This window comes from Chlorocebus sabaeus, chromosome 15 (assembly GCF_047675955.1).
Source record: "Chlorocebus sabaeus isolate Y175 chromosome 15, mChlSab1.0.hap1, whole genome shotgun sequence".
NCBI classification, from domain to species: domain Eukaryota; kingdom Metazoa; phylum Chordata; class Mammalia; order Primates; family Cercopithecidae; genus Chlorocebus; species Chlorocebus sabaeus.
In genome coordinates this window covers 77,833,467-77,860,835 of record NC_132918.1, presented here as the reverse complement: position 1 = coordinate 77,860,835, position 27,369 = coordinate 77,833,467, and the positions used below count along the sequence as shown (strand labels likewise).

The 27,369-nt window shown below is 42.5% G+C and overlaps 1 protein-coding gene across 1 annotated transcript in view; it reads left to right on the top strand.

The window, feature by feature from the left end:
* The first annotated feature begins 1,512 nt into the window (after nt 1-1,512).
* Nucleotides 1,513-27,369, top strand: part of DYNC1LI1 (dynein cytoplasmic 1 light intermediate chain 1) — a 49,581-nt gene continuing 23,724 nt past the window's right edge. Inside the window, exons 1-2 of the mRNA XM_038002960.2 lie at nt 1,513-1,753; nt 1,958-2,031. Coding sequence (XP_037858888.1) covers nt 1,608-1,753; nt 1,958-2,031 — 220 coding nt within the window. The 5' untranslated portion in view covers nt 1,513-1,607. The remainder of the gene's footprint in view (nt 1,754-1,957; nt 2,032-27,369) is intronic.

Here is a 27,369-nt window from a genome sequence, read left to right as displayed (position 1 = left end):
CCGACCTCAGCCTCCCAAGTAGCTGGGACTTGGCTAATTTTTTGTATTTTTTTGTAGAGCTGGGGTTTCGCCATGTTGCCCAGGCTGATCTCGAACTCCTGGACTTAAGCAATCTGCCCACCTTGGCCTCCGAAAGTGCTCGCATTACGGGTGACAGATAAAGAATTTTAGCTCCAAGAGTTCTTTAGGCCCATCACTTCTAGAGGTTGGTCAGATATTAATGGTTTGAAAGGTAAAGAAAGTCATTGATAACAATTAACATGTGGTGAGCGCTTAAGATTTGCCAGTCGTTATTCTAAGCCATTTTACATGAATCATCCCGTTTAATCTTCACAACAATTCTAGGTCCTTTTATCCTCATTTGACAGAGAAGGAAACCGAGACTCACGGAGGTTAAGTAAATTGCCTAAGGTTACACAGCCAGTAAACTCAAAGAGCTAGACCTGGACTCAGATTTGCCAGCCTCCAAAGGCTTCCAGACTTCTAACTGTAACGCTAATATACAGCAAATAGTCTTTAGTTGTGGATTTTCTCACTAGCATAACAGCATTGATCAGGTCATATTTTAGCAAGTGATTTTCAAATATGAAGTGATAGAGACAACGTACAAAGGTCAGGCAATTTTAAGCAAATGCTCTTACAGGTGTGTATTAGGATAGAGCCTTAAAACCATTGACTCCTTCTAAACATGGAGTTCAGACATTCGAATACATTTACCTAGTAAAGTTCTAATAGATATTTTAGGGCTAGTATAAGGCCATCCATGTATTCCCAGTGTCAACTGTGCTCGACGTAGTAAGTGTGGAATTAATGTCTAGTGACCGGTTAGATGACCCGCGTAGTGGGTCTTTTCAAATCTCACATGGAGGATCTCATACAAAAACATCAAGAACATTAAAGCAAGCCCTGACAATAATTTTTTTAAAATAACAGTCTATTTCCAGGGTAAACGATTACTTTGTCACGACGCTGCTTAGGGGTGGGAGAACCTGCTTCTGATGTGGGTCCAGGTTGAGGAACACTTCGCTACTTGAGAATGCAAGTAAAGTCCAGAAATCCAGGACCACAGCAATACTCCAGTCCAGGGTTGCAGGGCAGCCTCTTTACCAGCCGGGCGACCCATTTCTATCTAGGCGCCCGCGAAGCGCCGGTGTGGGCGGGGGACCGCTCCCAGCCTGAACAGTGGGTGGGCCCGCAATGACAATGCAGGAATTCCGCGCCTGCTGCAGGGTTTGGGGATCTGTCGGAAGGGCGGGAGGGAGCACTTTTCACCTGACACACCCAACCCCCCTGCTGCAGCCCAGGGCCGCGGATGAACGGAAGGCAAGCGGTTCAATACTGTCAGATCAGTGCACTTGAGCTGCAGCAGAGCGGCCCACCCCGCCGCCCGAACACGCTCAGCCCCTCCGAGCTGGCCAGGCAGCAACGCACGCGCAGTCTGTTCTCGCTCACTCCATCAGCCCCGGCCCGGGGCCCCGCCCCCGCACGCCCCGCCCCGCTCCCGTGCGCTGAACGCCCCATATCCGGGTTCCCGCCGCCTCCACCGCCGCCGCCTCAGCCGCCTCGCATATTTAGTCTTGCCGGGAGTGGTGTGATTCCCGATCAAGATGGCGGCAGTGGGGAGAGTCGGCTCCTTCGGTTCTTCTCCGCCGGGATTATCTGCGACTTACACAGGCGGCCCCTTGGGCAACGAGATAGCGTCGGGCAACGGTGGCGCCGCGGCAGGCGACGACGAGGACGGGCAGAACCTTTGGTAACGACTCCACCCCTCCCTCAGCCCCGGCTGGTTCCCCGGGCCTTGCGCGGACGCCCTGGGATCCCGTGCCCGCTGGAGCTCGGCGCCGGGCCCGGCCATTGCGTTCCCGGCAGCCCCATCCCTGGCGCGCCGAGGCCGGGTCCGTCCCTCCCGCGCTGCGGCTCCGGCCTCCGGCCTCACCTACGCCTTGCTTCCCGTTAGGTCCTGCATCCTCAGCGAGGTCTCCACCCGCTCGCGCTCCAAGCTTCCTGCGGGGAAGAACGTGCTACTGCTGGGTAAGAGTTCCCTGCCTCGCCCCGCCCCGCCTGGCCCCCAGCGGCCCGGGGTACCTGGTCCGCCGGCTAGCTCGCTGGCTCTCTTTGTGCGGACAGCCGGCCCAGCCCCGCCCCGCCTCCCGACCTGTCGCGGAAGGCTGGGCGAGAAGGGGAACCCGAGACCCTCGACCCAGGACCTACGGGGACCCGCCCTCCCTCAGGTTCCTCCTCCTCCCCGGGATATGGGGGTGGCCCTGACAGCCTCCCCTGGGAAGGACAGAATTCGATCGCTCATCTGAGGGATTCTGGTGGCCTAGGGTTTATCTAGAAATTGACAGTTTTTCTTTCATCACAAAATTGGTAGCAGGAGGCTCTTTGCAAGAACTCCGGCGCAAATGGCTTGCCATTAATATTTAATAGCTGACTCTTTGTATAATTGACAGAAGCTACAATTAAGACCTGGCGATAAATGTTCTTGATTCAGTGTTCTCAGGTACAATGTGCTCGTGTTGCAGCTACCTTAACTGTCACATGTAATTCTGAAATCTGTAAAGGACAGTAGAACACACCTTTCTAGTTAAGTCTCTTCAGCCAAATGGATGTAATAGGGAGAAATGGTCCAGTGTCAGTTCTCCTGATTGTTCTGTATCTCTTCGGCTCTCTGAAAGTTGTGTATTCTGTTTCTTTAGTGACTCTGGGGGTGGGGATAGAGGACTGAGGGAGAATAGTTCGCAGGTTCGTATTTTTGCAGGCTTAGGTCCTGAATCATTTATAGGAGAAATTTCTCTCTATAGTTCTTTACATGCAAGATAACTGAAGTTTGGCTTATACGATGATTAAATTTAAAAACTTTGGTGTTTGATATCGGCTCAATACCAGAGGTTCTTTTTTTTTTTTTTTTTTTTTTTTTAATGTCCACCTAAAAACAGGAAAGGAAACAAAGAAGTCAAATGCTACTTGATAGGCTGTATGGTTAAATATGAATGTTTACACAGAAAAAATTACTTTTTAAATGGACTTCTGCCAAGCAAGAATATATGATTATTGATATTCTTTAAAGCTGCATGGAGCTAGTTGAAAAATTAGTTTTTACTCTTGTTTTTAATGTGATTGAAAGCACCTACTGCAGATTAGCCTGGATTGAGTCACTGTCCTATCACATATAAGCCCTAAGATCTTAAGCAAGTTGCTTGACATTTATAAACCTCAGTTTCTTCATTTTTAAAATGGTTGTTATGGAAATAAAAATACCTGCCTCTAGGGTTGTGGGGGGATCAAATGAGTTAATGTTTGTATAGTGATAATATTTGCAAGTGATATATTTATCTTAAACTGAATTAGAAAATATTTGTGCTCAGAACTTTTAAAAAAATTGAATTAGTGCCTTCATAAGTGATATTAATAGGGCAAAAATAAATTAGGCTCCAAAAGCAAAAAATTGTAGAATATATTTTTAATTTACTAATTTAAACAAATTACCACTCATTACTAAGCTAAAATGGATTTAAGATCATATGACCTCATTGAAATCGATTCTATTTTAATTACTTTAAGTAAGACTTATTTGGAAACACTGCCATGGTAAAGGTAAGATTCAGTAGTTTTATTCTTATTTTATACATTTCCTCCAGTTATTTCTGCATATTAGATATTGCATAGATTATTCTGTTTGTGGTAAAACAAAAGTGGCAGTTTTGTTCATTTTTTGGTATACCGAATTTGCACTGAGGTTGTGCCATGGTTTTTTTTTTTAAACCCCCCTTTGACACTGGGTCTGTGCATGGGACTGAGTGTTCTTAGAGGTCCCAGCCTCCTTCACGCCACCATACAAGAATAGATTAAATTTCCTTTTTTATGAACTTAATAGTTCATAAAGTTCCATCTAGTATCAGGTAATAGCTTGAAACTTAGTATTTTTCTTTCAGTACTGTTGGGATTTTCATCAGAGTCCTTTTCAGCTTTGGAAGAAGCTAATAACTGATTTGTATACTGGTTACAAAAATAGAGTTAACTTCTAAGATACCTCTGAAGATTTCTTTCAGACATTTTACTATCACATATGGCAGCATTCACTCTGTGCTGGTGGAGGAAAGAAATATACAAATAGGGACTGTGGTTTTCTTTGTTATGAGTTCGAAGGTGCTAGGCAGGAGGATGCTTGGCCCTAATATATCTTTCATGAATGCAGGTGGTCTCTGGAGTCTCTTATTTTAAAAAACAAATCTAAAGCCAGGCACAGTGACCCAGCCTGTAATCCTAGCATTTTGGGAGGCTGAGGGGTGGATTGCTTGAGCTCACGAGTTGGAGACCAGCTTGGGTAATAATGGTGAAACCCCATCTCTACACAAAATTAAAAAATTGGCCTGGCATGGCAGCTTCTGCCTGTGATCCCAGTGCTTTAGGAGGCCGAGGTGGGTGGATCACCTGAAGTTAGGATTCCAGACGAGCCTGGCTAACATGTTTAAACCCTATCTCTACTACAAATACAAAAATTAACTGGACGTGGTGGCATACACGTTACTCGGAGGCTGAGGCAGGAGGATTGCTTGAGTCTGGGAGGCGGAGGTTGCAGTGAGCCAAGATCGTGCCATTGCACTCCAGCCTGGGTGACAGAGTAAGACTCTGTCTCAAAAAAAAAAAAAAAGAAAGAAAAGTTGGGTATTATGGTGCATGCCTGTAGTCTCAGCTACTTGGGGAGGCTAAGGTGGAGGGACAACTTGAGCCCCAGAGGCAGAGGTTGCAGTGAGCTGAGATGGCACCATTGCACTCCAGCCTGGGCAACAGAGTGAGACCGTGTCTCAAAAAATAATACTAATAAATAAAGTAAAACAAATCTGAGCCTTTTGCAAGGCTTTACATTTCAGAAACAACCTAGAATAGGAACAATGATATAGACCTAAGTACTCCCCTCACAACACACACAAATGGCAGTTTAGCTTTCCACATGCTCTCTTCTCCTACTACCTGATGGGAGAAAAGGGACATGACTAGTAATGCGTGTATGTGTAAGAGCCATTCTCAAAGGATTTTAATACAAATCTCATTTCACCTCCTCTCTCCTCCCAGATCAGGGCACCAATTTATAGATGGGTAATGAATTGTAGAGACCTGTTGAGTGGATTTTCCAAGGTCACACAACATAAGGGCCCTATTCTGTGACTCTGGCATGGATTTCTGACTTGATAGAAGTTCCCACAAGGGAGAGAGTGCCAGGTACAAAACTCTTTCTACTCAAAGCCTGTCTTTGAGCAAACGTACTGATAATTATTTTAAAGGAAAATCCAAATATTTATTGGATTCTGGGATGCAGCTCTCGCCATGGCACTTGTGTTTAAGTAATTATTTAATCTGCCTAGGCCTGACTTCTAATGAAATCCAGAAAGTCTATGATATTAACTCTTCTTTCTTGAAAGGTTTTGAGAATGGATTTCAGTAAGATTTGTTTTTAATAAAGGTAGAACTTCTTGCGCATGTATTTTAAGTAGATTCTAACTTCTAAATTGTCCTTTTTAAGAACTACATTTTCATTTTTACCTTTTATATTTAATTACTTTTAATACAATTGATTATATTTTTTGTTTGTTTGTTTGTTTGTTTGTTTTGAGATGGAGTTATCCTGGCTGGAGTGCAATGGCGTGATTTCGGCTTACTGCAACCTCTGCCTCCTAGGTTCAAGCAATTCTCCTGCCTCAGCCTCCTGCGTAACTGGGATTACAGGCATGTGCCACCACACCCAGCTAATTTTGTATTTTTAGTAGAGACAGTTTCTCTATGTTGGTCAGGCTGGCCTCCAACTCCTGACCTCAGGTGATTTGCCTGCCTTGGCCTCCCAAAGTGCTGGGATTATAGGCATGAGCCACCTCGCTAGGCATATTTGTATTTTAATAGCTGCCTTTAAAGGCAGTTTCTCCATATTGATTACTTTCCCATGTTTTGATAAGAAAACTCCCTAAGGAAAATAATAATTAATAATACCTAACATAGAGCACTTACAGGTACTAGTCATGTAAGGATTGTTTATGTACTCTGTCCCCTTAAAGATCAGGAAACAGACACAGAATTTGTGTTTTGTTTTTGAGGCAGGGTCTTACTTTGTCACTCAGGCTGGAGCATAGTGGTATAATCTCGGCTCACTGCAACCTCTGCCTCCTGGGCTCAAACCATCCCCCTGCCTCAGCCTCCTAAGTAGCTGGGACTACAGGTGCATGTCACCACTCCTAGCTAATTTTTGTACTTTTTGGAGAGATGAGGTCTCACTCTGTTGCCCAGGCTGGTCTTGAACTCTGGGCTCAAGCAGTTCTCCTCTCACCTCAACCTCCCAAAGTATTGGGATTACTGGGGTGAGCTACCACACCCCGCCAGACACAGAAATGTTAAGTAAATTGTCCTAGGGTTACATAGCTAGGAGGCAAAATCAGTATTCAAAATTTTGCAGCCTGAGGCCGACCCTGTGGCTCCTGCTTGTAATCCCAACACTTTGAGAGAGGCTCAGGGGGTGGATCACCTGAGGTCAGGAGTTTGAGACCAACCTGGCCAATAATATGGTGAAATCCCATCTCTACTAAAAATACAAAAATTAGCTGGACATAGTGGTGGGCTCCTGTAGTCTCAGCTACTCAGGAGACTGAGGCAGGAGAATCGCTTGAACTGGGGAGGCAAAGGTTGCAGTGAGCCGAGATCGCACCATTGCACTCCAGCCTGGGTGACAAGAGTGAAACTGTCTCAAAAAAAAAAAAAAAAAAAAAAAAGTGTGCATCCTGGCTCCCAGAGCTAGTACTCTTTTTTTTTTTTTTTTTTTTTTGAGACGGAGTCTTGCTCTGTCACCCAGGCTGGAGTGCTGTGGCTGGATCTCAGCTCACTGCAAGCTCCGCCTCCCGGGTTCCCGCCATTCTCCTGCCTCAGCCTCCGGAGTAGCTGGGACTACAGGCGCCCGCCACCTCGCCCGGCTAGTTTTTTGTATTTTTTAGTAGAGACGGGGTTTCACTGTGTTAGCCAGGATGGTCTCGATCTCCTGACCTCATGATCCGCCCGTCTCGGCCTCCCAAAGTGCTGGGATTACAGGCTTGAGCCACCGCGCCCGGCGAGCTAGTACTCTTAATCTATACAATCTCCCTAAAGGAAAAGAGCTTCCCTTGTAAGTAAGCGATGCTTAGCAGTTTTTAAGGAATTTTATCTGATTCTTCTGGGTGTATATCTTTTAGTGCAAACAATATCACTTATTTAGATTAATTGAATTCATTGTCAACAAAGATGACATATGTAACCCTGGTCCCAAGCACAGTGCCTGGTTTTTAGATAGGACTTCAGTATAACTTTTTGATTTGCGGTGTGAATTAATGAAAACTAGCTGGTCCTTTGTCAAGTCATATAAGCCTCATCTTTCTCATCTGTAAATTAGACTATTTGAATTTAGTGATCTCCAAAGCCTTGTTTGATCTGACATTTTATAAATTTTCTTGTTTTAATCTTGTGAGTTATTGAATATTTTTTTTTGTTTTTGAGATGGAGTCTCGCTCTGTCGCCCAGGCTGGCGTGCAGTGGCCGGATCTCAGCTCACTGCAAGCTCCGCCTCCCAGGTTCACACCATTCTCCTGCCTCAGCCTCCCGAGTAGCTGGGATTACAGGCGCCGCCACCTCACCCGGCTAGTTTTTTGTATTTTTTAGTAGAGACGGGGTTTCACCGGGTTAGCCAGGATGGTCTTGATCTCCTGACCTCGTGATCCACCCGTCTCGGCCTCCCAAAGTGCTGGGATTACAGGCTTGAGCCACCGCGCCCGGCCCTGAATGTTTTTAAAGAAATGTTTTAAGGCATATTGAAATTGGGTTTTAATTAATATAGATGTGGGCCATTTAATTCCCCCCAGGAAAGAAATGTAAAGTCGCTATATTGTTCCCTGAAGGTATTAGTCCGCGGTAATATGCAGCAGAAAAGTCCCACAAAATGCTGAACATCATTAGTAAATACATGTGAGTCTTTTTTCCCCCCCTTCAGGAATAAAACTCTATTATGCTTGAGCTATTGTAGGAAACCTTAAGATATACACAGTGGAATTCAGAGATCTGTGCAGAGAAGTAACTTGTAACTGGCAAGGGAGTGTATGGTTTTCTATGTGAGGACTGATTATAAAAATAATGAGAGTGTTCAGTCTAAAACTATTGATTTGTGGAGGAGCTGGGGTTAAAGATCATCAAGGTTCCATGAATTATGCTGTTTTCTGGCATGACTGGTTTTGGGAATATGATGCAAGGAATAGACTGTTACCATATATATGATATTGAATTTTTTCAAAGAATTAACATGAAATTATTTATTACATGTTTATTATATGTTACGGCTACTAAAAATACACCAAATATAAAGTGTTTTGAGAGTAAGATGGCATATTGGCATCTTATAATAGGGTCAGCAAACTTTTCTGTCAAGGGCCAGATTGTAAATAGTTTAGGCCTTGTAAGTCATATGGTCTCTGTTGCAACAACTCAGTTCTGCTCTTGTAGTTCCAAAACAGCCATGGATAATATGTAAATGAATGGATACAGCCTTGTTTCAATAAAACTTTATTTACAAAGACAGGCAGCAGGCCAGTTTTGGCCTGTGGCCTGAAGTTTGTGAACCTCTGTGTTTGTTTGTTTATTTATTTAGAGACGCGGTCTCGCCTTGTCACCTAGGCTGTAGTACACTGGCACAATCATAACTTATTGCAGTCTCAAACTCCTGGGCTCAAGTGATCTTCCTGCCTCAGCCTCTTGAGTAACTGGGAATGCAGGCATGTATTCCCACCATGTTGGCTAATTTTAAAAATTGTTTATATTTTTCTAGAGACAGGGATTTAGTATGTTGCCCAGGCTGGTCCCGAACTCCTGGGCTAAAGTGATCCTCCCACCTGTCTCCTGAATCACTGGGATTATAGGTATGACGCACAGCCCTTGGCTGTGTTAGGTGATTATTGGCATCAGTTTTATCAGTAAGCACAGATGCCAGTTAATAGAGATTTCTAGTTAATGGGATATGGTGTGTGGCACATAATAGGTGGCTAATGAATATTTGTTGAACAAATGATGGACAGTCTTTACTTAAAGTATCATTGTTATTCCAGTTAGGTATAGTTTGAGCACAGGTTTAAGAATTGTTAAGAGGACTTCATATAATATTTCCCCCAGTGCTACTGTCAAAAGCAGAAACCAGAACTGGCGAATCACAGATATAGGCTGGTAGAGCAGTAATTCAGCTGGTGTGAAATCCATGTGAGAGAGAATGTCAGCAAAAGCACTTAGAAAATATAAAACAGAAAGGAGTCTTGAAATAGGAAAAGAGAAGTCCAAAATTTAGTGTGGGACCCTGTCACTAATAAGTAAGTGGCCAGGCGTGGTGGCTCAGGCCTCTAATTCCAGCACTTTGGGAGGCCAAGACAGGCAGATTACTTGAGGTCATGAGTTCGACACCAGCCTGGCCAACATGGTGAAACCCCGTTTCTACTAAAAATAGAAAAATTAGCCAGGTGTGGTTGTGGGCGCCTGTAATCCCAGCCACTCGAGAGGTGGAGGCAGGGAGAATTGCTTGAACTCAGGAGGTGGAGGTTGCAGTGAGCCGAGATCACGCCATTGCGCTCCAGCCTGGGTGACAGAGCAAGAATCCATCTCAAAAAAAAAAAAAAAGTAAGTGACCATGGACTAACATTTTTGGGCCTTATTTGCTTTATGTGTAAAATCAAGACAGTGGCTATTAGAAAGACTCCCCAGATTATCATTTTATTCTTTTTTTCACCAAACATTTATTGGAGACATGTCATATATAAAATGCTTTAGTGAATCATCTGGGGTAAACAGGATGACTGAGACTCAGCTCCTGCCCTCCAGGAGCTTATAAACTCCCGTGGGGAAGAGACTCAAAGTAGTAAAGATCAAGTATGCCAGTATGAAATGATTGCTAAATAGGTCACAAAATATTTTGTGGAAAAGGTGGTATTTTTTTTTTTTTCTGAGTTTTTTAACTCACCTGACCAAAAGTCTTTTTTTTTTTTCCCCTGTGGTATGCTTCCTTATTTATTTTATTTTATTTTATTTTTATATTATACTTTAAGTTCTAGGTACATGTGCACAATGTGCAGGTTTGTTACATATGTATAGTTTTGCCATGTTGGTGTGCTGCACCCATCAACTCGTCATTTACATCAGGTATAACTCCCAATGCCATCCCTCACCCTCCCCCCCATAATAGGCCCCGGTGTGTGATGTTCCCCTTCCAGAGTCCAAGTGATCTCATTGTTCAATTCCCACCTATGAGTGAGAACATGCAGTGTTTGGTTTTCTGTTCTTGCGATAGTTTGCTGAGAATGATGGTTTCCAGCTTCCTCCATGTCCCTACAAAGGACACGAACTCATCGATTTTTATGGCTGCATAGTATTCCATGGTGTATATGTGCCACATTTTCTTAATCCAGTCTGTCACTGATGGACATTTGGGTTGATTCCAAGTCTTTGCTATTGTGAATAGTGCTGCAATAAACATACGTGTGCATGTGTCTTTATAGCAGCATGATTTATAATCCTTTGGGTATATACCCAGTAATGGGATGGCTGGGTCATATGGTATTTCTAGTTCTAGATCCTTGAGGAATTGCCATACTGTTTTCCACAATGGTTGAACCAGTTTACAATCCCACCAACAGTGTAAAAGTGTTCCTATTTCTCCACATCCTCTCCAGCACCTGTTGTTTCCTTACTTTTTAATGATCACCATTCTAACTGGTGTGAGATGGGATCTCATTGTGGTTTTGATTTGCATTTCTCTGATGGCCAGTGATGATGAGCATTTGGAAAAGGTGGTATCTGAGTACAATTTTGCTAAGTAGGGTGGAGAGGAGAACAGCCTGTGAAAAGGGCCTAAAATCCAGAGAAGAGGGCCTAGGCAGTTTAGGTATGGTGGAAGGAGCCCTGACAAAAGCCACAAGATCTTTGAGTCAGCCTCCCTATCCTTTGAAGCGGTGGAGTTGTGGACAAATTAGAACCCCCTGACCTGTAAACTGAGATTATTTCATACATTATTTCATACGTCATGGGATTAAAAGAACCAAAAGAAATTATGTCTAAAACACTTTCCTCTCACAATTGGAAATCACTATTTTAAATGATGAAAGTAATGCATGTTTCTTGCCAGAGAAAGAAAAAAAAAGAAAAAGGTAAGAAGATAAAGTGAAAATAGCCGTGCTCAGTGGCTCCCACCTGCAATCTCAGCACTTTGGGAGGCCAAGGTAGGGGCATGGCTTGAGACCAGCCTGGGTAGTACAGCAGGACTCTGCCTCTACAAAAAAAATTTAAAAAATAACTGGTGTGGTGGCACATGTCTTTTGTCCCAGCTACTTGGGAGGCTGAGGCAGAAGGTTCATTTGAGCCCAGGAGTCCAAGGTTGTAGTGAGCTGTGATCACACCACTGCACTCCAGCCTGGGTGACAGAGCGGGACCGTGTCCCAAAAGAAAGAAAGAACATGAAAATAATGCATGATCCTACCACTTAGAGGTAAGTGTTCATTTTTTCTTATTTATTTATTTTTTATTTTTTAGAGAGAAAGTTTTGCTCTGTTCCCCAGGCTGGAGTGCGATGATAGTGTAATAACAGCTTACTGCAGCCTCCAATTCCTGGGCTCAAGTGATTTTCCTGCCTTAGCCTCCTGAGTAGCTGGTACTACATGACACCATACCTGGCTATTTTTTGGAAAGATGAGAGTCTCACTATGTTGCCCAGCCTGGTCTCAAACTCCTGTGCTCAAATGAGCCTCTGTTCTTGGCCTCAAAGTGCTAGGGTTATAGGTATGAGCATCTATTAACATACCAGGTCGTGTTCATTTTCTCTATGTGAATATTTTTTTCTGAAAAATAAACTCATGATTTATATTACTCTTTTGCAGTCAGATGTTTTTTTAACTGAAGTTAAGTGTACCATGGTTCACTTCATGTAACATGAGTTTTTTTCATGTGAATAGATATGGCTTTATCTTTCTTATTGACTGAATAGTATATATAGCTATACCATAATTATAATGGATTGGTATTATAATGGACAGATTATTATTGTTATACCTCATTTTCCACTTGCCCCGTATTTTCTTTGGTTGGGATAAGTTCTCAGAAGTGGAATTGTTAGGTCTTCTAAATCTTTCTGCATAAGTATTGTCAGTCTTCTAGGAAAGTTGTACTATTTTACTATTTTACTTTTTTTTTTTTTTTTTTTTTGAGACAAAGTCTCGCTCTGTTGCCCAGGCTGGAGTGCAGTGGTGCTATCTCAGCTCACTGCAGCCTCCACCTCCTGGGTTCAAGCAGTTCTCCTGCCTCAGCCTCCGCTGGGACTACCAGCGTGTGCCACCATGCCGGGCTAATATTTTGCATTTTTTAGTAGAGACGGGGTTTCGCCGTGTTAACCAGGATGGTCTCCATCTCCTGACCTTGTGATCCGCCTACCTCGGCCTCCCAAAGTGCTGGGGTTACAGGTATGAGCCACCGTGCCCGGCCACATTTTTACCATCAGTATGTGAGAGTACTTGTTTGTTTAGCACCATTGCCAATACTAAGTATTATTCATTTTAATCTTTGACTACCTAGTAGGTTAAAAATTTGCATCTTAATATAAAGATGATGTAATTGTAGAATACATACCGTATTTGATTAAGAACCATTGCTTTAGTGTGACTTTGACCTCCTAGGGCATGGGAACTATTAATAGCCATTGTAATCAACCACTGTGGTTAGCATTTACTGATCTCGGTAGATATTTATTGGATTAAACTAAATGTTTTCTTTGTTTTTTTTTTTTTTTTTTTTTTTGAAACAGAGTTTTGCTCTTGTTGCCCAGGCTGGAGTGCAATGGCGCGATCTTGGCCCACTGCAACCTCCGCCTCCCTGGTTCAAGCTATTCTTCTGCCTCAGCCTCCTGAGTAGCTGGAATTACAGGCATGAGCCACCACATCTGGCTAATTTTGTATTTTTAGCAGGCGGGTGTTTCTCCATGTTGGTCAGGCTGGTCTCAAACTCCCGATCTCAGGTGATCTGCCTGCCTCATCCTCCCAAAGTGCTGGGATTACGGGTGTGAGCCACCGTGCCCAGCCAACTAAATGTTATTTTTAATTCATATCTAGACAGCCTGTGGGAGTAAGGAAAATGATTAAGGATAAGTTCTATTTTTTTTAATGTAATGTAAATTGCTGAATGATCAAAGGTGGAGCTTTGGCTAGCTGCAGGGATAGGAACTATCGTGTATTGTGTCTGTGACTTGTGTTGAGTGTTCTGCTAGGTGCCGTATTATGTAGCATGTTTACTGTTTTACAGGAAAGGGTTTTAAGCCCCAGGTTACACAACTGAACTGGAATTCATTTTATTTATTTTTTGAGATGGAGTCTTACTCTGTTGCTCAGGCTGGAGTGCAGTGGCACGATCTCGGCTCACTGCAATCCCTGTCTCCCTGGTTCAAGTGATTCTCCTGCCTCAGCCTCCGGAGCAGCTGGGACTACAGGCATGCCACCACGCTTGGCTAATTTTTGTATTTTTAGTGGAGATGGGGTTTCACGTTGTTGGCCAGGCTGGTCTTGAACTCCTGACCTCAGTTGATCCACCTGCCTTGGCCTCTGTAAGTGCTGGGGTTATAGGTGTGAGCCACCACTCCTCGCCTTGAGCTGGAATTCAAAATTGGGTTTGTCTTTTTGCTCTACAGGCACCCCTTGACATGTTGGAGGGATGTAGTCATAAATAGGCATGCATAAATGTTTATTTACAGTCACTTTGTCTGTGTCCTGCATTTGGTTAATAGTCTCTCCCTACTCTTAGCTGCCAATGTGAGGGAGGATGATGCCCTCTAGGAGATGGGGAGCACACCAAAAGTCCCTCACCTTACCTGGGTCCTCCAGATAACCTGTGAAGGCCATGCAGAAGATATATGCCACAAGTAGTTCAGTGAAGACCCCTCATGACTCTTCTCACCAGAGCTTTCAGATAAAATAGGATAATTTATGTCATATAAGGCCAAATCAAAAATGTCAGCTTTACAATGTTGATATTTCAATTGGATAAGGAAGGGATATAGCAGATTAGAATTCCCTGTCTCCTGATGATCATGATGCTGGGGACCATGTCAAACAGTGGCATGCGTACTTGGGAAGTGTTCAAGATAGCTATTATCATTAATGTGTTTTGTGTTCTTAATTGTTTTGCTTTGACTACTCATTTTTCACAATTCCTGTTTTTATTGTTATATATATATTGTTATATATTTTATTGTGATATTGTTATGTTTTTATTGTTTTTTATATATATGTTTTTATTGTATCTTATATTGCTGATGTAAGATACAAAGGAGTTGGGCCGGGCATGGTGGCACATGCCTATAATCTCAGCATTTTGGGAGGCCAGGGTGGACAGATCACTTGAACTTAGGACTTTGAGACCAGCCTGGGCAGCATGGTGAAATCCTGCTCTACAAAAATATACAAAAATCAACCAGGCATGGTGGATGCACCTGTAGTCTCAGCTACTCAGGAGGCTGAGGTGGGAGGATCACCTGAGCCTAGGAGATCGAGGCTGCAGTGAACTGAGATCTTGCCACTGCACTCCAGCCTGGGCAACAGAGTTGCCCTGTCTCACACACACACACACACACACACACACAGAAACTATATATATACACACACAAACACACATGTATATACACATATATACACACATATACACACATATATGTATACACACATATACACACACATATATACACACATACACATATATAATACGCATATATATACATATATATTAATTTTATTTCTAGCATATTACTGATCAAGAAGTAATGGATGAATCTGGGCACAGTACCTGTAGTGCAAGTTACTCGGGAAATTCAGGTGGGAGGATTGCTGAAGCCTAGAAGCTCAAGACTAGCTTGGGCAACATAGCGAGACCCTGTCTTTGAAAAAAAGAAGTAGTAATGGATGATAATTACGTAAAGTATTTTAAATCCATCACTATAGAGATGGTCTGATCTTACTCTCCTCCATTTAGAAGTTGGGGAACAAATGGAATTATCTGACCAGGTTTGCACAATCAATAATGACAGTGTTGCAGTTAGAAGTCACATTTCTAAGTCTTCACAGTTCTAATCTGTTAATTGTTGTTATTTTTTGAGACGGAGTTTCGCTCTTGTTGCCCAGGCTCGAGTGCAGTGGCACGATCTTGGCTCACCGCAGCCTCTGCCTCCATAATCTCGGCTCACTGCAGCCTCTGCCTCCTGGGTTCAAGCGATTCTCCTGCCTCAGCCCTCCTAAGTAGCTGGGATTACAGGCATGCACCACCACGCCCGGCTAATTTTGTATTTTTAGTAGAGACAGGGTTTCTTCATGTTGGTCAGGCTGCACTCAAACTCCACTCAAACTCCCAACCTCAGGTGATCAGCCCACCTAGGCCTCCCAAAGTGCTGGGATTACAGGCGTGAGCCACCGTACCCAGCCCCCTGTTAATTGTTATTATAAAGTTGATGGAGATTAAGTTCTATTGTTGAGTTAGAGATCTGTCAGGGATAAAACAGTATAACCCTGTACTGTTTTGGTGACCATGTGTGGAATTTGAGATTTTTTTTTTGTTTTTTTACATTTTTAAAGAGATGGAGGAATAAAACAAAAATGTGTAACAGAGACCTATGTGGCCTGAGAAGCTTAAAATATTTGCTGTCTAGTCCTTTACAGAAAATGTTTTCTAGCACCTGCATGTAGACATGAAAATAGCTTTATTATAATAGTATTGCTTTTGTGAAATTTTTGTTGTTGTTGTTTGAGACAGGGTCTTGGCTCTGTTGCCCAGGCTGGAGACCAGTGGTGCAATCACAGCTCACTACAGCCTCAGCCTCCTGGGCTCAGGTGATCCTCCCACCTCAGCCTCTTGAGTAACTGGGGCTATAGGTGTGTGCCACCATGCCCACCTAATCTTTGTGTTTTTTTGTAGAGATGGGGTTTTGCCATGTTGCTCAGGCTGTAATGAAATGATTTGTTTTTTTAAATATGCCCTCTTTAAGAAAATCTAGTATATAAACTTGCAAATTTAGATAAAATCTTCAGAAAATAATTTTAGCATCATCACCTAAAGGGTTTTTTATGGAAGGGCTTTCATCCAGTCTTTGAATAGGAACTCTACTTGTGTAATTGTACGTTTACACATCATTAACTATTTGGCTGGCAGTCTTAAAACTGATGTGTCTGTTTCACTGCCAGCTGAAGGCCAAGGAACTGAAGATAAGTAGCTGGATTATTTCAAGCATTGTTTGAAACCCCTTTTCTATACTTGCCACTTTAAAGGTGTAGAATAATGGTGTAGAATAAGGTAAATTTTTTTTGTTTTATTTTACTGGAGCTATTAGGTGTGTTGTGTTTTCCAAACAATAACTTATAATTTGGTGACTTAATTTTTTAAATTGCTTGTCATTAAGCATTTTTAAATTTTTATTATTTATTTTATTTTTATTTATTTATTTTTTTGAGACAGTCTCTCGCTCTCATTGCCCAGGCTGGAGTGCAGTGGCACTATCTCGACTCACTGCAACCTCCACCTACTGATTCAAGCGATTCTCCTGCCTCAGCCTCCCAGGTAGCTGGGATTACAAAGTGCCCATTACCATGCCCAGCTAATTTTTTTTTTTTTTTTTTTTTTTTTTTGAGACAGAGTCTTGCTCTGTTGCCCAGGCTGGAGTGCAGTGGCTGCCTCCCGGGTTTACGCTATTCTCCTGCCTCAGCCTCCCGAGTAGCTAGGACTACAGGCGCCCGCCACCTCACCCGGCTAGTTTTTTTTGTATTTTTTTAGTAGAGACGGGGTTTCACCGGGTCAGCCAGGATGGTCTCGATCTCCTGACCTCGTGATCCGCCCGTCTCGGCCTCCCAAAGTGCCGAGATTACAGGCTTGAGCCACCGTGCCCGGCCTTTTTTCTGTATTTTTAATAGAGCTAGGGTTTCGCCATGTTGGCCAGGCTGGTCTCAAACTTCTGATCTCAGGTGATCCACCCGCCTCGGCCTCCCAGAGTGTTGGAATTACAGGCCTAAGCCACCGTGCCCAGCCAAGCATGATTTTTAAACATATCAATGTCAAAGGGCAAGTATCCTGAACTTTAAAATGTTTTATCCTTCTAATTGTATAGGTGAATAAAGAGAAGAGGGTTCATGATGGAGTTTTTAGTATCTTCAAACATTGTGCAGCTTGGTTGTGGCAAGGCAGCTAAGGACTAACCCTCGGTCCAATGGCTAGAAAAAGTTTTCCTAAGTTTAGTGAAGGAGGAATGTATTATGAGCTTACACTATTAATTGATCTGTTATTGATGAGAGGTGGCCATTTGAGTTTTATATATGTGACCAATGAATGATTTTAATAGATTGTGATAAATGGCCAGGAAAAGCATATTTATGAAGTATATTATGAAAATAGAGACTGTGGTTGGAATCAAGAAGTAGGAAAGTTTGGGCCAGTTACCCTGGCTCATGACTGTAATCATAACATTTTGGGAGATTGAAGTGGGAGGATTGCTTGAGTTCACGACCAGCCTGGTTAACATAGGGAGACCCCATCTCTACAAAAAATTAAAAAATTAGCCAGGCATGGTGGCACACCCCTGTAGTCCTGATTACTCAAGCTGAGGTGGGGGGATTGCTTGAGCCTGGGAGGTTGAGGCTGCAGTGAGCCATAATTGCACACTGTACCCCAGCTTGGGTGACATAATGAGACCCTGTCTCAAAACAAAGAAACAAGAAACCCACAAAGCAACAAAAAGAATATGAAGGTTGGTGAAAAAGCTATACATAAGATGTAGTTTCTGTTTTTGGTGAGCAAGCAATCTCCTTAAAAGCAAAGACTTTATATCTTGCTAACTGTTACTCATTGAATGAGGGGCAGACCTGACACACTTATAGACTGCTGGAGGAAACACATGTATAAGATGACCCTCTGCAGTACAGTGTGCTAGAAGTCTGCAGTGGGCTATTCAGAGCACAGAGAGGGCACTTAACCAAACACGTGGAGTCAAAGAAAGCTTAGACTAGAAGAAGATAGTGTTCTCCCAGGTGAGGGGAAGGGAAGAGTATTCCAAGAGAAGTGATGGCATATGTGAAGGTGTAGAGTTGGGAGAGAATGAGGCCTCTGACTCTTTCCTGAAAGAGATTGTGTGTCTAGAGCCTAGTGTGTTGGTAGGGGACATGGTGAGCAATGAGCAGGAAAGATAAGGGAGCTTTCTGTAAGAATGTTGACCTTTACATTTTGCCCTTTACCTGTAAGAACAGTAGGAAGACCTGACAGGTTTTTTCCTCACATCTTAGGAAAATTCCAAACATACAGAAAAGTTGAAGGGATTTTACAGTTAATACTCATATATCTCAACCTAGATTCTACCATTAACATTTAATACATTTGCTTTATCTCATGTGTCCTGCTCTATTACCCATTTTTTAAAAATGCATTTCGAAGTAAGTTGCAGATATCAGTGCACTTTCCTCTAAATACTTCAGCATATGTATCATTAACTAGAATGCCCTGATGAAGGGTCTTAAGAGGGAGAGTGGCATGATGAGATTGGTTCAGGAAGATCACTCAGCTGCAGATGGGAATGGATTGGGGGGTGGTATATACTTACTGAATGCTCACTTTTAAGTGGTGTGTTAATAGAGTGAGGAGAAGAGAACTGGGAGGAGGCCATGTGTTAAGCTTTGTGCCTAAAGACATAAAAAGAGAAAAACAGTTTAACAAACAATATAATTGGAAGATGTGTATAACCCTAGAACAAGACTGCATCTTTGCAGATACCTCGGATCAGATTCCTGGAAAATAGGAGATAAAAAAATGGGATTTTGTTTACAGAATCTTTGTCGTCTTTAGCTTTTTAGACCTTTTATAAAACAGATCTGTTTTCAAATGTTGCATTTGCCATCAAGACAAATTATGTCAGACTGCATTTAGGTGTAAAGAAAGCGAAAGCTACATAATGCCCTGAGGGGTCTTAAGAGGATTTTGAATTGAAGTTTAAGATGTATGAAAAGAAGAAATAGCCTTAAAATGTTTATAAAACATGAATGTTCAATTTTCAATTACCAGGACCTGATGAGATGGCTCATGCCATAATCCCAGCACTTTGGGAGACTGAGGTGGGCGGATCACTTGAGGCCAGGAGTTCGAGACCGCCTGGGCAACATGGTGAAACCCCGTCTCTACTAAAACCACAAAAAGTAGCCAGGCATGGTGGTGTGCGCCCATAGTCCCAGCTGCTTGAGAGTCTGAGGCAGGAGAATCGCTTTAACCCGGGAGGCAGAAGTTGCAGTGAGCCAAGATTGCGCCATTGCACTTCATCCTGGGTGACAAAGTGAGACAAAAAAAAAAAAAAAAAATCAAAAATTTCAATTACCAGATGTTATTAAAGTTGATAAGTGAGAGAGGAGGAAGAGGGGTTGATAGAAATTTTGCTCCCAGAAAGATTTCGTTTCAATAAATAAAATGCTTCCGGAAACATTTTAAGAACCTTCTTCCTGCCAAAGCACTGTGTGAGGTGGTCAGAATATTCTTGGAAATAAGTTTTTGTTTTTTCCTTATTCTGTTTACCCTAAGAGCTGAAGGGAGTTGTACCCTTGCAGAGGTTGACCTGAATTCTCTTCGGAGGCATGGAATATTCTGTGCTACCACCAATCTTTGTGACTATAGCCTTGGCCTCAGTTTCCCCATTTGTAAGAAGAGGGGATTTATTACAGTTCCTTGTAGCCCCAAAATGCTGTGTTTATGAAATGTTATTTATTCTCAATGTGATCATTTCTAATTTGTTACAAGAAGTGAGAAATTCTGAAATCACAGGGTGGGGAAATAATCTGAAACTACCATGTTTAACATACTACATTTATTTGACCATATGCTCTTTCCTTTTTCAAATTTTATGTTGTAAAGTTTACTTAAAACATATTACAAAGTACTGAATGTTAAGAGGAATAGCTGTCATTTAAAATTCTAGCAGAGAAAAAACTATCAGCATAGTAAAACAAACTTCTGGTACTTCAAGTTAGATTCAGAAGACTAGGAACATATCCACCTGTCACTCAGAGGAAGTCCACAGAGAAGAATGCATTAATTCATTTTTCTTTCTCTTCTGAAAATAGCAGTGACTCTTGGAAGTGGAGATAACTGTTTTCTTCAGTGAGTCATGATACAAAATATAAAAACAGTCTTTGTTGTCATTGTTGTTGTTGTTACATAGATTAGAGATTTCTGTGTTGCCCAGGCTGGCCTCAAATGCCTAGCCTTGCCCTCTTATGCACCAGAACAATAGCCCTGAGCCACCACGGCTCCCAAACAGTCTTGCTTTAATGGTCTCTAAAGACATCAGCACTGTTGAGTATTAGGAAGACTGTGCCTTGGCATTAAATTCCTATGAATTTAGACCTGACTCTGTCATTTCCTACCTGTGTGAACTTGGATAAGGTACTTAACTGAGCCTCAGTATCCTACCTGCCAGATGGGAGATAATCACGCCCCTTAGAGTTGTTGTGTTAGTTATTGTTGGCAGGATACTCTTGCAGATAGGCACTCTGTAAGTGTTCACTGCTGTATGCTGCTTGCTGCTTCTGTAGAGAGGGAAGTGGGAACCACTAGTGGCTCCATTTGACTAAGGTATGGGCAAAGGGACATAATTCTAGTCTTTAATTTTTATTGTATGGAAACATGTTGACTTCATCCTTTTTCTGTCCTAGTTTTTCAGGCCTTTGCATTTCAAACTCGTTAATATATAATATAGTTTTAAAATACTCTCAAAGTAGGTAAGGAGACAAAATTTGTATCCTGCATTCAAGGATTTGTGAAACTTAGATCAATTTTTGGCTGCAACTGAATTGATAGCACTTTTTTATGGTTTGGTTTGGGTTTTTTGTTTTTGTTTTTGAGATAAGTGTCTCACTCTGCTTCCCAGGCTGGAGTGTAGTGGCATGATCACAGCTTACTGCAGCCTTGATTCTCCCATGCCTGAGCTATCCTCCCACCTCAGCCTCCTGAGTAGCTGGGACCACAGGTGTGCACCACCACACCTGGCCAATTTTTCTATTTTTTTTTTTTTTTTTGTAGATAGAGGATCTCCCTATCTTGGATCTTCTTGCCTTGGCCTCCCAAAATGCTGAGGTCCATGCCCAGCCAATAGCACTTTTTGTTGTTTGAGACAAGATGTGTCAGTGGCTGCTCTGTAGGAGGCTTAGAAGTATACATTTTAGGCTGGGTGCGGTGGCTTACGCCTGTAATCCCAGTATGTCTGGAATTGGTGAGTTCTTGGTCTCGCTGACTTCAAGAATGAAGCCGTGGACCCTCGCAGTGAGTGTTACAGTTCTTAAAGATGGTGTGTCCGGAGTTTGTTCCTTCAGACGTTCAGATGTGTCTGGAGCTTCTTCCTTCTGGTGGGTTCGTGGTCTTGCTGACGGGTGAAGCTGCAGACCTTCGCGGTGAGTGTTACAGTTCTTAAAGGCGGTATGTCTGGAGTTCGTTCTTCCCGGTGGGTTCGTGGTCTCGCTGGCTTCAGGAGTGAAGCTGCAGATCTTCCTGGTGAGTGTTACAGCTCATAAAGGCAGTGTGGACCCAAAGAGTGAGGGGCAGCAAGATTTATTGCAAAGAGCGAAAGAACGAAGCTTCCACAGTGTGGAAGGGGTCCTGAGGGGGTTGCCAATGCTGGCTGGGGCAGCCTGTTTTTATTCCCTTATCTGACCCCACTGACATCCTGCTGATTGGTCCATTTTACAGAGAGCTGATTGGTCTATTTTACAGAGAGCTGGTTAGTCTATTTTACAGAGAGCTGATTGGTCCATTTTGACAGAGTGCTGATTGGTGTGTTTACAATCCCTGAGCTAGACACAGAGTACTGATTGGTGCATTTACAATCCTCTAGCTAGACATAAAAGTTCTCCAAGTCCCCACTAGGTTAGCTAGATACAAAGTACTGATTGGTGTATTTACAAACCCTGAGCTAGACGCAGAGTGTTGATTGGTGCGTTTACAATCCTTTAGCTAGACACAGAGTGCTAGACAGAAAAGTTCTTCAAGTCCCCAGTAGATTAGCTAGATACAGAGTGCTGTTTGGTGTATTTACAAACCCTGAGCTAGACACAGAGTGCTGATTGGTGTGTTTACAATCCTTTAGCTGTACATAAAAGTTCTCCAAGTCCCCACCAGGTTAGCTAGATACAGAGTACTGATTGGTGCATTTACAGTTGGTTAGCTAGAGGTAAAGGTTCTCCAAGTTCCCCACTAGACTCAGGAGCTCAGCTGGCTTCACCCAGTGTATCCCCCACCAGGACTGCAGGCGAAGCTGCCCGCCCATCACGCGCCATGTGCCCGCACTCCTCAGCCCCTGGGCGGTTGATGGGACCGAGCTCTGCGGAGCAGGGGGCGGCGCTTCTCAGGGAGGCTCGGACTGCAAGGGAGCCCACCGTGTGGGGGCGATTGGGGCATGGCGGGCTTTTGGTCCCGAACCCTGCCCCGCAGGGAGGCAGCCGAGGCCTGGCGAGAACTGGAGCACAGTGCTGGCAGGCGAGCACTGCTGGGGGATCAGGTGCACCCACCACAACTGGGCCCTGGTGCTAAACCCCTCACTGTCCTGGGCTGGTGGTGCCGGCTGGCCACACCGAGTGTGGGGCCCGGAGCCCGCACCTGCGGGAACTCGTAGTGGCCTGTGAGCTCCGCCTACAGCCCCAGTTCCGCCCGCTTCTCTCCCTCCACACCTCCCCACAAGCAGAGGAAGCTGGCTCCAGCCTCGGCCAGCCCAGAGAGGGGCTCCCACAGTGCAGTGGTGGGCTGAAGGGCTCCTCAGGCGCCGCCAGAGTGGACGCCGATGCTGAGGAGGTGCTGAAGAGTGAGGGCTGCGAGCACATTGTCACCTCTCACCAGCACTTTGGGAAGCTGAGGCAGGCAGATCACGAGATCAAGAGATCCTGGCCAACGTGGTGAAACCCGGTCTCTACTAAAAATACAAAAACTAGGTGGGTATGGTGGCGTGTGCCTGTAGTCCCAGCTACTCAGGAGGCTGAGGCAGGAGAATTACTTGAATCTGGGAGGCGGAGGTTGCAGTGAGCCAAGATTGTGCCCCTGTACTCCAGCCTGGCAAGAGAGGGAGACTCCATCTCAACAACAACAACAACAACGAAGTATACATTTTGGTGTGAAAGGAGCAGAGTTTATAGGCACGTTTGTCACATGTACTTTTTAGGTACTAGGGATGCAGCAGTGAACAAAATAGAAATGCCTGTTTTTCTGGAGTTGCTTTTGAGGTTGGGGGAGACTAAGTAAAATACATAGTAACTTAGTAGGTTCAGTGGAAAAAAATAAAACAAGAAATAAACAATGTTGGGAGGTTGTAATTGTAAATGAGATAGGGGAAGAAAAGGTGGAGGTCTCAGTGACTCATGCTTGTAATCCCAGTGCTTGGGAGGCTAAGCGGGAGGAATGCTTGAGGCCAGGAGTTTGAGACCAACCTGGGCAACATAGCAAGACCCTGTTTTAAAAATGAATGAATGAATGAAGAAAGGTAACAGAGTGAGACCTGTCTCTAAAATGAATGAATGAATGAATAGTAAATGGTTGTTTGTAAGAAGGAATGAATGAATGGAGGTGGTCAAGGAGGCCTACCTGAGGAGGTGATATTTGAGGGAAGGCAAAAAGGAGTTTAGGCAGCATGCAGATATCTGAAGGAACTTTGTTCTAGGTGGAGGGAATAGTGGATATAAAGGCTTTGAGGCTGGACTCTTATATTAATTATGTAAGTCAATGTTTTGGGGAAAGTGGCAAGATGATGATAATGCTTTGTGCATATTGAAATGTGAGGTATTCATGGGACATCCAGTAGTAATGACTAGTAAGCAGTTCAGGAGAAGCTGATCCTTGAAGGAAGTCTGTGGGTCACCAGATTTTAGGTGGAATTGAAGTCATGGATATGCAGAGCCTCTGGGAATTACATATACAGTGAGAAGAGCAGAGGACTGAGGAACGAACCCTAGGTAACAAATGTTGGGTAGGGGTAGAAGAGCAGTCTGCAAAAAGACTTAGGACCAAACACTTCAGAGGCAGCTGGAAAAGAGGATGATGTTTCTGAAGTTATAGCCAGGCAGTCTTCTCTGACTTCTGTGTCTGCCTTTTCTCTGCCAACTCCCAACCAAAACAGCCTTTGAGTATAGTTGTCTCTGCCTCCATACCTTAGATCAGAACTACCTCATTTTTTGCTAGGACTCCATTAATAGTCTGTTGTCTAGTCTCTTTACTCCTAAACTTATTCTTGTCAGTCATTCTTCCACACTTTTCCATAGTAGTCTTTCTAAAGTACCTAAACTGTGCCAGTGGTTCCTCATTTTCAGAATAGTCTGACCTTGTCAGCCTGGCATAAGATGCCCTTCATGATCTGGCCTCTGTTTGTTTTCACCTTTTGTTTCCTTTCCCCTTCACATCCTAAATTTCATGCATTCAAATTATTTGTCCTTCCTAGAACGACTCTTCTTTGCTTCTGGGTCTCTGTACCTGGTTTTCTCGTGTGTTCTTACTTCCTGGAATGACAAACTCTCCATGGTTCATTAACCATACAAGATTTGGCTTAATTGTTACCTTTTCTGCAGACTTCTGACTTCCAAGCAAAACCAGGCTCTTCCCTCTGGGCTGACTTCCTGATTTGTTGCATATATCTGGTGTAGTCCTAATGACAGTATCTTGAAACTGTTTCCTATTTGTTATCACCTTCCAATTTATGAGCTCTTAGAGGACAACAATGTTGATATAAGGATCTTCACATTCTTAGTGTATGGCTTAGTGTAATAAATGTCTAATGCAGTGGTTTTCTTTCTTTTTTTTTTTTTAATTTGCTGTTAATTTTTTTTTTTTTTTTTTTTGTAATTTAAAAACAGATAGAGATGGGATCTCACTTGATCACCCAGGCTGGTCTTGAATTCCTGGGCTCAAGTGATCTTCCTGCCTCGGCTCCCAAAGTGCTGGCTTTGCAGGCATGAGCCACCACATCCAGCCATGGAGTGGTTTTCAGTGTGGCCTCTGTACCAGTGGCATCAGCATCTCTGGAAACTTGTTAGAAATGCAGATTCTTAGGCCCCACTCAGTATTTACTGGATTAGAAACTAAGGGGATGGGCCCCAGTAATCTGTGTTTTAACAAACTTCTCAGGTGATTCTGATACCTTATAACAAATCCTGCAGGTGATTCTGATAGTTCTAATAGTTAGAAAATTATTAAATCGTCCAGTGAAATGAATGATTGACAACATTCACAGAGAGGAATAAACTCTGATCTCATGATAAGTGGAGGAGAACCCTTCCACTTGTGTTCAGTCTTTAGAAAAAGGAAACAGCCATGCCTTAGTGATGGCTGCAAGAGCTTAAAATAGTGAGCATATATAGTTACATTGACAGTTTTGTTTGTTCGTTTGTTTTGAGATGGAGTTTCGCTTTTGTTGCCCAGGCTGGGGTGCAGTGGTGCTATCTCAGCTCACTGCAACCTCCGCCTCCCTGGTTCAAGCGATTCTCCTGCCTCAGTCTCCCGAATAGCTGGAATTACAGTCATGCACCACCATACCTGGCTAATTTTGTATTTTTAGTAGAAACGGGGTTTCTCCATCTTGGTCAGGCTGGTCTCAAACTCCTGACCTCAGGTGATCCACTCGCCTCGGCCTCCCAAAGTGCTGGGATTACAGGCGTGAGCCACCGTGCCTGGCCAACTGTATTTTGGCTCAAAATCTGTTCTGAATCAACTGACTTAAACCTTTAGAGATCAAAAGGAAGACACAAGCTTGTTATTGAAAAATTACCCATAATATCACCATCAGAGATAACCAAATTATCAATAATTATTTCTAGGTAATATGGTTTCTATTCTTTTGCTTAGATTTGTGAGATTTTCTGCAGTTATGTATTTTTTATTTGGAAACCTTTATATTTAAGTAATTTCAAATATTAATATTTTAAGAAATAAGTTGAAATAAACTCATCTGAAGTTTTTACCCTTATGAAGATATCTTTTCACTTTTTTAAGACTGACAAAAATTGTGTATATTGTGTACAATATGTTTTGAAATGTGTGTACATTGTGGAATGGCTCAATCAAACTAGTGTCTTTTCATTTTCTAACATTTAAAGTGGGAATTAAAGAAATAAGATAAATCCTGGGTCATATTATATGTAGTTTTACTTAACTGATTACTGCTTATTTTATGGATCTGTGTATGCTTTACAAAATACTTACTGAACATTGTGTTGTTCAGTAAGCTTCTGTTATAAGGCTGGGCACTAGGTTTTTACTTACAGTGCAAAACATTGTTTTTGTGGGATAATCCAAATTAAGTTGATATCATGTTAACTTAGAGGATTTCTTTCAGGAAAGTAGCCTGTCATAAGAGTAAAAACTTTAAGAAATCTTGATTCTTTTCCTAGTTCTAGAACAGATTCAGGCTCCTTTTGAAAGAAGATCTTCATAGATCTCTTCACATGGTATTTAAATTATTTTTATTATATAAAGTCTAATGCTTGTGTCTACTCAGGCAACTAGATATACTTTTTTTTTTTGGCTTATGGTTCCCAAATAACTCCAAACCCCAAAATTATAAGTTAAATGTACTTATAAATTAAATGCCATAGAAACTATACTAATTTATATAAGTACTTATAAATTAAATGCCATAGAAACTATAGAACTTGATAAAATTCAAATTAGCAACATTAATATAACAACTGATGTTTTGCTGAAATTAAATGCCAGTGTTGGGTTTAGTAATAGAAAGAAATATTTTTATATTTTATTTTTTACTGGTTATTATTTTCATTTTAAGCATTTTAGACATGATCGTTATGGGAATCATTGTCATCATAGATATTACTGTTTTTAAACCTAATCTGTTTTGTTGATTGGCCAGTTTAATTGTACATTGTAAAGACAGTACTGAAAAATACTAATTTAATGTCAAATTCTTTTTTTAAATTAGGTTAAATTGTATGTATTTACAGGACATGAAGTTTTGGAATATATATATGCGTTATGGAATGGCTTAATCAAGCTAATTAATATATATAGTACCTCACATAGTTGTCATTGTTGTGAGAACACTTAAAATCTATCTAATCTCTTGGCATTTTTCAGTACAGTATATAGCTAATAACTATAGTCACCATGTTGTACAATAGGTCTCTTGAAGGTATTCCTCCTGTCTAACTGAAATTTTGTAACCTTTGACCAACATCTATCTCCCCAACTCCCTCCTCCACCATGGCCCCAGTCCCTGGTAACTACCATTGTGTTCTCAACTTCTGTAAGATCAACTTTTTAAGGTTGCACGTATGAGTGAAATAATGGAGT